At 42.0% G+C, this 9,742-nt stretch overlaps 1 protein-coding gene across 1 annotated transcript; it reads right to left on the bottom strand.

Annotated features, from left to right (window-relative positions):
* Positions 1-846: 846 nt before the first annotated feature.
* On the bottom strand, positions 847-9,420 carry LOC144679750 (proenkephalin-A-like). Its single transcript, XM_078540461.1, has 3 exons — positions 9,289-9,420; positions 8,440-8,580; positions 847-1,788 (listed from the first exon to the last, which is right to left on the bottom strand). The coding sequence occupies exons 2-3, from the start codon at positions 8,575-8,577 to the stop codon at positions 1,129-1,131; spliced, it is 798 nt and encodes a 265-aa protein (XP_078396587.1). The 5' UTR covers positions 8,578-8,580; positions 9,289-9,420; the 3' UTR covers positions 847-1,128.
* Positions 9,421-9,742: the final 322 nt, after the last annotated feature.

The raw sequence follows: 9,742 nt of genomic DNA, 5'->3' as shown, positions 1-9,742 counted from the left end.
TGAATGATGCCCAACTGTGGGAAAAAGAATTGAAAAGTGGAACCAATTATGAGGTTTCATTGTTAAAAATATAGGGCTGGACTTTACAGGGCAGGAAGGAAAGTTGATCGGTAGCTGATGAGCCAGAAAGAAGCCCGCCCTGGAGGCATAACTTGCTGCTGGTGGGCTAAAGTAGGTGAGAGTGAGACTTCTGCCCCTTAGTAGGAAGAAGTCCCACCCTCGAGAGCTGTTGGCCAATCTGACAGTGCCAGTGATCAATAGTGGGCACTGCCAGGACTGCAAGGAGGAAAAAGAGCATTGCCTGCTGGAGACAGGCAAGCCCTGGACCTTTAGAGCGGAGAGGGATCTGAAAGCCTGTGGAGAGATGGTTAGGAAGCCGGGTTTTGGAGGGCAGGTGGTGAGGAATGAAGGGTGGTGGGATGTGACATCTTAGGGGGCTTGCCCAGATGCATACGGGGCACTCCCTGAATGATGTAGCCCCTTACATCCCACTGTTGTTCAACCTGGCCTCAAATGATGCACTGCCTGTTCTTGCCCACCTGCTCATGTCAACCGTATTAAGGCATAGGCGGCGTAATATCCTGGTCAATTGACCTTTTAACAATCTCGATTGACCTTTATTTATTTTTTAAAATATGGTGGGCAGGCTGCCGAATTCAGCACCTGTCCATCTAACATATTGTGGGGGTCTGGTTGGGAGTGGGGGAAGATGGTGGGTTGGGTACCCCTGTTATTTTATGTGCCACCCTCGCCAAAAAACGCACGGCAGGGTGCTGTAAAATCCAGCCCACACTTGGTAACTTGAATAAAAGAGCAAATATAAATAAAAACACAAGAGTTTAAATATCATTTTGCGGTTATATTTATTTGAATATGTACAACTAGGCAGTTGAGATCATTCTTTGTTTTACATTTAATGAAAATTAGACAACAGTTAACAGTTCGAGAAGAAAGTGCACAAAGAAGGCATACAATTAATTTTGACAATCTCATCTCGACTAAAGGCAACATAGATCTGCATGTAAGATGTAGGTTGCAGGTCGCCTATTCTTGTTGGACTAAACAGTAAAAAACACCAACACAGTACACTTAAATACGAGAACAGAGACAGTCTTTCTGATTGTATGTCTAAATTCTCATAAATCCACCATATCTCTTTTCAAGTTCAGGGACTTCTTTGGAATAAATTTCACCATCTTCATCAGAAGGAATGAGAGCGTCATTCCAACGTTTCATAAATCCACCATACCTTTTCTGGTAATCTGGTTTACCAAATCTTCTCATGAAGCCCCCATATCTTTTTTGCAATTCTGGCAAATCTTCTAATTCAGGGCTTCTCTTGAATCCGTTCATGAATCCTCCGTAGCGCTTCATGACCTCACTACGGTTTTCAGAATCGCTGTGGTCCAAGTAATGCTTCCGTTCATTGAGCTCATTTAAGTTTAGCAGCTGTCTCAGAATGTCAGCAGAATCTACTGTAGAAGGGCTTTCAATGTCCTTCTTCATAAACCCTCCATATCTTTTATTTAGTATCTCTCTTCCTTTATTTTCATCGTCAGCTTCGGAAATATATGTATCACCGCTGTCTGCTTTTTTCATGAAGCCTCCATAACGCTTCATGAAGCCGCCATACTTTTTGCTCAAAAGCAAGTGTTGCTCTTCCTTTTCCCTGTCACTCTCAGGAGAACTTTTACTGTCATCATGGGGTTTGTTGACTTCCTCCAGCTCCTTACACATCCCCCATGTCTTTCCTGGTGGCAGCTTACCTTCACACTCTAATGTGCAACTCTGAAAGAAAATAACATTTATGGATCAAAGGATGGGCAATTTATACTGAGAAGCAGCATCACAGTCAAACAGGTGAAGGAGACATCAATGGTCCAACAGGTTCCTATATTTTAGTTATAACAGAACAGCAGGCCTGGCAGTGTCTGAGGAGAGAGAAACAGAGTTAATGGGTGGAATTTTATGGCCCGTCGCGGCGAGGGCAGGGCCAGAAAATACTGCGAGCCGTTCAAAGGTCCATTGATTTTGGCGGAACTGGACAATCCCGCCGGCAGGAGGAACCGTAAAATTCCGCCCTATGTTTTGAGTCAAATATGACTCTTCAGAACTGAAGGAAGATTGAAATGTGATGGATTTTATGCCATTGAAAATGGGGGAAGGGGAGGGGGAACAAAAGGGAAGGTCTGGGATAGAGCTGAGGGCAGGAGGGATCAAATGACGAAGCATTTATCCAGGATGATTGTGAATGGCAGAATATTGAACTGCTCCGTCCAAAAGAAAAAACATGAAAAACAAGCTTCAGACCGGCACATGGCAAAAAACCGATCAAATTTGAGGACAGAGTTCATGTCTGAAATGATTAAACTCAATGTTGAGTTGAGAAAGATGTAAAGTGCCTAATTGGAAGAGGAATTCGAGGAACAGCACCTCATCTTCCGATTAGGCACTTTACAGCCTTCTAGGCTCAAAACTGAGTTCAACATTTTCAGACCATGAAATCTGTTCCCTATTTTGAATCTGCTTTTTTTTGCCATGTGCCTGTCTGAATCTTGTTCTCATGTTTTTGCTTTTGGATGGAGCTGTTCATTATTCTGCTATTCACATCACTCTCAACAAATGTTTTGTTTCCTTACTACACCCATTACCACTCCCTTTGCCTTTTGTTCCATGTCATTTTTGTCATTGATTGGGAGATGGTGGCATAGTGTTAATGTCACTGGAGTAGTAACCCAGCGATCCAGCCTAATGCTCTGCAAATATAGGCTCAAATCCCACCACAGCAGGTGGTGGAATTTAAATTCAGTTAATAGATCAGGAATATAAATCTAGTCTCAGTGATAGTGACCATGAAACTATCATTGATTGTGGTATAGTTCACTAATGTCCTTTAGGGAAGGAAATCTGCTGTACTTACGTAGCCTGGCCTACATATGACCCCAGACCAGCAGCAATGCATTTGACTCTTAACTGTGCTCTGAAAGGACAATTAGGGATGGGCAACAAAAGCTGACCAGTGACACTCAAATCCCATGAAAGAACAAAGAAAATATTTAATCTCACCCCTCCCTCTTTCAAAGCATACCTTCCATCAGTTCTGAAGAAGAGTCATTCATGACTTGAAATGTTAGTTCTATTTCTCTCTCCACAGATGGTACCAGATCTGCTGAGCATTTCCAGCACTTTTTGTTATTAATTCCAGGTTTCCAGCATCCAGTATTTTGCTTTTATCCTATATTTTAGTGCTGTAAAATCCATTACAACTCCCTTGCCATATGTGATGGTGTGAGGAGCAATGGAATTTAGTTGTATATAATAAATGCAATAGCAATTTTATTACATCGTTTTGTGATATAATTTAACTACTTCATCCAAATTCAGCAGACAGCCAACTCCATAAAACATTCTCTGAAATGTCACAAGCTCCGAGAGCAGCAATGCCTTGGGAACACAGTCACCACAAAGAGCTGACCCACAACCACCTTTTCAGGGTGGCTAGGGATGGGTAGTAAATGCAATCTTGCCAGTGTCACCTGGGAACAAAATAAATTGCCATCAGAGTTTCGCTGGGACATTTTAGGATCATGCATAACCTGTGAAAGTAGTTGTAACTCTGATCATTTCTCTTTTATATTCTGGGCTAATTGAAATTTTTGTTTTCCCCTGGATAAAGTTATGCAAGAAGACAAATTTATAAGCTGATCCTGTAAAAGCAGGGCATAGTTGCCACCATCCAGTGATTTTGTTTAGCTAATCCAACTAGACCTATTTCCTTCTAAGACCACATTAACTTTTTTTTCTAGGTATCTAACTGCAGATTATGGCTAGATAAAATTCCATTGGTTGGGTGATGGCTATAAATTCCTTAGTAACAACTTCACCATTGTTTAACTGTATCCTGTCAATGTCCAATGTGGTACTGGGTGTTTAATAAAAAACAGGTATATACATTGAACTGAATAAGAAGGCTCATATTAAGTACAGGAAATGTGATAAGAGAAAATGAATACCCGTGAGTAATTTTACACTCTGTTGCCCTGGGATTCAGATGACTGCTCTCATCTGATGCTATCTGAAACTTTCCAAATAACTGTTGTCCTAGATTCCATTAAATATCTGTTATTTTCAAATAATTTTTACATACACCACATTTTTTTGATTTTCTTTTAACTGGCCATGCAGTTGGCTAAATGTCCTGGGTTGGAATCCAGCCAACACTAATGGGATGAAAGTTTGCTGACTGTAAAAGTCTTCTGTAAAATGAGATTTGATCATTTAAATCTGGTTCCTGAGAAAATGACACACATTGACTCTAAATGGCAATCTGACTCAGGACTCTGATAAGGATGGGAATGAAGTATTGCACTGGTTCAGCAGGAATATTTTCCTGTGGTTTGGGTTAAGACATGCTGGGGCATTATCTAACCCGTATTACCATAAGTACTGCAAAGTGTTTAATTTCCTAATTCTAAATCCCTTCGCCCAGAAATTCACAAAATCTATGTTTAGAACAGGAGAAAGATAGTGAATATACAGTTCTGGAGTCTAGTTGTCCAGAGGTGCGGATACAACCCAGTTTCAACTATCGGCATCACACAATCGTGGCGTGGCATATATAACTTCGTTATATTTTGGAAAACTGCTTTCAGTCCTGCATTAAATATTGTTATTTTGCTTAAGTAAGTAAACAATTGCCCTTTAGTTAAAACAGTTGTATGTTCTGAAAATGGGACAGAATTTCTGCCGGTTTTTCCCTCCCAAGAAATTGACCACAAGGAAAGGCATTAAGGCCCAGTATAGAACTGCGGGTTAATGTTTATCTAGAAAACTGAAATTGTAAAATAGTTATGCACAATCAGCCGACGCTGCTCGGACACCATCAGGACGAACAAGGCTTTTCTTCAATGTTCAACATAAATCCTGGCTCTTCAATTCGGTCTTTTATCCATACAGCGGCGCAGTCGAATCCTTTACACGAAAAGCTCGCTTGTCACTGAAGTTGCGTAATGCAAACATCAAACAGGTTGGTTTACCAGTAAAGACTAAGATGGTTGCTTCAACCCTTGATTAATTGTAATTTCCCCTTTATTTTTTTCAACTTATTAAACAGAAACGACTTTTGGAAAACTGTTAATGACTTCGTCCGTTTCAGGCACATTAATGTATGGATATAAAGTAAACAACCCTTTTTATCTGGTGAGGAATGTTTCCGTGCAATAAACACGAAACAATCCCAGACTCTGTCCGCGCTAACTCCACATTGTACACTTTTTACCATCCCGCTTTACTCCTATTCCAGAAATTATCCCACATTTCTGAGCCTGAATGTCGAGTACAGTGCCTATGAACATCGCTGTCATTCTTGGGGGGTGGTGGACTTGCCCCCCCTGGTATTGCTGGCATTTATTGCCCATCCCTAGAAAGTGGCAGTAGGCCTTTTAATTCTCATCACGTTAATTTATATGCAGGGAATTTAGAACTTAAAATAACAGTTTTCAATTGAAAAGATACAAGTCAGATGTAGAAAAATACGATTTCCAGACACCATTCTTCCTATGTTATTTCAATGTTGTGACACTGATACAATTGTATATGTGCGCCGACCACTCCACCGGTTTCTGCCACATTTCCATAACTAAGAAAAGTGTCGCAAAGTCAGTGGACAACATATCAGCACTGCAATCATCTCCTGGCTAGCTATTTGAGTCATTACCCCAGAAAATGATGATTTCCACTTTGATAACTGCAGCCAGATTGCCTTCCAACCTCACTTCTTGAACAATGTTATCTTTCAAGTACACATGGCCAGCGGAATATTGCCACAATTCCCATACTTTACCACCTACTCATATTGTTTGCACCCTGCTAGTGGATTACTCCAGACAGACTGGAATGTGGTGGAACAATTTCGCATCTGGCACCATATTCACTCGAACAAACGTTCCTAACAAATAATGCATTTCTTTTAATTAAAAAAACTAAATTGATAAAATATCAAGATCTCTTGTTTGTGTGTGCCCTCCACAGACAAATACAAGTACAAGTACAATCTGTGTACGCGGTGTTCCGCGTCTGCTGCTGAGCGGAAAAATGTACAGCAGTGAATATGGTGAGTATCACTAATGGATGCTGATTATTGGAATCCCTCTTCAAGTCCGAAGCTGGCAAAGTCCAAGCTCTTGAAACATAACTCCGGCCCTTTCACGGTCTCTTGGACCCAGTGTGCCCCTTTATGACTATTAATTGCTATTTATTAGAAACATCTAGGTTTCATATCCGTCTTGTTTTTGCTGCAGACATGATGATGACAAACTGAACCGACAAAACTGATGACAAACATGTTTGCCGGTAATTGAAACCTATTGATAACGATAGCTCGAACATTGAATTTCAGTAGCATTTCTGTGTTGTAAAAGGATTAGGGAAGCTTCATAAGTTGGCACAAAAACTCTACAAATGCTGGAAATCTGAAAGGAAGAAAAAATTCTGGAAACTCACTTGGTCAGTCAGCATCTGTGGAGAGAAGGCAATTCAACGTTTTGCTGAAAGGTTTTCCTGAACTGCTTCAGGAAATTTTGAAGCATCTCTTTTCTCCAAAGCCGCTGACTGATCTGCTGCGTGTTTCCGGGGTTTCCTGTTTTCCAAGCGACATGTACAAATATTCTCATCTTTATATTAATAAATTCTGTGCACAATGTATAATTTTTCTGCATTTGTGGAGAGAAAGATATACTCTTGAATTAATTGATTTGCTGGTCCACCTCATCTTTAGGTGCCACGCGTCAACCATTCGTTGAGGGCAACCTTGCAACACTGTGAGACCAAAACAAAAAACTACTGCGGATGCTGGAAATCCAAAACAAAAACAAAAACAGAATTACCTGGAAAAACTCAGCAGGTCTGGCAGCATCGGTGGAGAAGAAAAGAGTTGACGTTTCTGTTGAAGGGTCATTGGACTCGAAACGTCAACTCTTTTCTTCTCCACCGATGCTGCCAGACCTGCTGAGTTTTTCCAGGTAATTCTGTTTTTGTTTTTGACTGTGAGACCAATGGTTGGTTCTGCTGCCTGGTCTTCGCTGGGCACCCCTTGTAGGATAGCCTAGCAAAATCATTCTGAAACTATCTTAGGGACAGTCTGCGGATGAGCACTCGGCCAAGCATCGAGCCTTTGGAGCAAACTGCGGCTCAGCACTCGAAACACAAGGGGGCCAAACGGCCGAATGCATCATCAACGCTTTTCCCACGATGACAGTATTGAATTTAAACCCCTATGACTGTCTTATTTAAAAATGCCCATTGTATTCCAGACTGAATACTGCTTTTCTCAAAACTGAGCCTGAAGCTAGTCGATCCTAGAGAGTTTGTGGCGAGGAATACAATGAAATTCCGCCCACTCTTCGAAACAACAACCTGAATCTGGAATTACTGGGAGACTGGAGTGGGAGAAGCGATTTATCCAAGAATTTGTAATATTTACTCCCTAGTATCTATGTACATGTCCGGGGAATCTACCTAAATCGATTCTCATGGGCTAATTGCCAGGTCCACTGTCCATCTTTATTCACTTCTAACGTTTAAGTGTGTTTTTAAAAAATTCTTGCGAGACAAGACTAATGATAATTAGAATGAGAAAGCCGGACTGCTACACTTGCCCGGAGTGCCTGCGCGGATTGTTGAACTGCGCGGCATTTACCGGAGCATTTAGTGCAGTTAGTCCCAGCCCGCGGCAGTTGGCGCCAGTGGCATTTTCGGAAGGATCCAGTTTTGCCTCAAGTGTTACTGGAGGTTTTTCTTTCTTTTGTCTCTGGCTTTAGGAACATCAAGGAACCGGCGGGATGGCGTTTAACAGATAACCGTGGCGTTGCAAGAGCGGAGGAAAAGCTTTGACCAGTAATCGCTGATTGTAGAACTGCGCGATGCTGTCTGTCCGCCTCAGTCTTATCTTTCAGTCGTGTCCTCTCTGTTTCTTTCCCGTCTCTTTCTCACTCCCCGTCCCAAGTTTTCTGGACCCCGCGCTCACTTTACCCAAATGCCGTTCATTCTCCCCATCGATGCCCCCTCACCCCTAACCCATGAACACAGCTGCTATACAAACGCCTGCAATGTTCAGATTGGCCACACGGCTTTGCTTAAAACAAATTACACTTAAAACAAGTTAATATGAAAGTCAGCCATTGAATGCTTGACTTCCTAAGAACTCCCAACTACTTTAGACGCCGGCTTTTCCATAATGTTGTATTAAGCTAAAGCTTGGATTGCGGAAGCCTGGTCAGAGACTGGACCAAGGATACAAGTGACTTCACACAGCCGGCTTTTGGTCGAAAAGATAAACTTCACATTGGCCTTTGGGTGTCACAACTTGGGATTCCTAACAGTGGAGATGTATGTGTGTAACGGTAGGTGTTTCGTCTGATTTTTGGGGGTGTTTAAACTCACCAGCGGGTTAAACTCTGTCAGATGACCAGCCAGATGGTAGGCACAGTAAGCGCAGTCCTGGTCACAGTCCGCCCCGACCCCCATGAAGGTGGCACACAAGACCGCCACCAGGCAGTGACACTTCCACAGTAACGCCATGAGCTGCAAATACAGGGGAGAATACAACATATACTCAGCCCAGATACGCGAAGGAAAATGCACGTCTTCATTCAAACATGCCTAAAACTTTCATATCATTCTACATAATCTCAATTAGTAAATGTGATCACACAAGACATCCAGTTTGGGATACTCATTGCTTATCTATAGCTTGAATAAATATTCCAGCTCTTTAATAGAAGCAAAACCATAAATAAGCGTTTTATTGGAGGAAGATCTAAATCGGGAAAGGTCCAGTTCATCGGCTAAACCAGCAAGTACCAGTACAGACTGGATTCAAAACAATTTTCCGGGGTCAGCCAATTATGTGTGGCTTTCATGGAACAAGAGACCGAGACGGCCATTCAGCAGTGACCGAATCTGTCAAATGTAAACTACTGTGCAAGACAAGAGATTAGTCAAGGATGAAAATGGATGTTGTCATTTCATTGTTTATCATCACCATCTCTCTCCGGAAGAAGGATTTATATATGACTTGCTTTTCACTCCAAACGTAGTACATTGACCACTACAAAAGGATCAAAGCTTGCGTAAAGTTATTTTAGTTTAAAATAAGCCCCGCTCGATACAGTTACAGAGTATTACAGTTTCGGTGAATTTTGGAAGTTCTACCTAATGTTCCTGCTCACAAGGTAGCAGCAATGCCAGATTCTGACTGCGTCTCAAAAGACTCAAAAAGTCTTGCCTTACCTTAGGAGCAGCCTTTCTGAAAGTGAAACTCGTCTGAAGCTGGACATAGATTTTCTGCCCCTTGCAGACTTCGGCTGGTATTTATAGAGGAATGCGCTGATCTCTGGAGATGACCTGGGAAATAGACAAATGCCCCGCAGTTACAGCAAGCAGTTTGCCAGTCTACTGATACCTAACTGTCTCGCTGCACGCCTTTAAGAAAGGGCGGGTCACTGTGGGTAACTGTCAATCCTTGTCCAAACTCAGATTGTTAACATTTACAGCGCTTGAGATGGAAGCAACGCTATATAAAGATCTCAAGTTCACGGCGCATGACACTTTGCCGCCTACGGGACAACACGCTTCAGGGTGCAGTTGAAGAAAAAGAGAAGTGTGGATTTGTAAATGAGGGATGATCGATTGCCCCCAGTATTTTTTTAAACAAGCTGGGTAAGGTGAGCTGCAGGGAGCATTC

This window comes from Cetorhinus maximus, chromosome 4, assembly GCF_964194155.1.
Source record: "Cetorhinus maximus chromosome 4, sCetMax3.hap1.1, whole genome shotgun sequence".
Classification (NCBI taxonomy): domain Eukaryota; kingdom Metazoa; phylum Chordata; class Chondrichthyes; order Lamniformes; family Cetorhinidae; genus Cetorhinus; species Cetorhinus maximus.
The sequence above is the reverse complement of the archived record's forward strand: the minus strand, read 5'-3'. Positions and strand labels throughout refer to the sequence as shown.

Excerpts from the sequence above, each read along its gene's own strand:
- LOC144679750 (XM_078540461.1), bottom strand. The coding sequence starts at position 8,577 with ATGGCGTTACTGTGGAAGTGTCACTGCCTGGTGGCGGTCTTGTGTGCC. Across the intron at positions 1,789-8,439 it reads TGACAGAGTTTAACCCGCTG|AGTTGCACATTAGAGTGTGA; the intron begins GTGAGTTTAAAC and ends ATTTTCTTTCAG.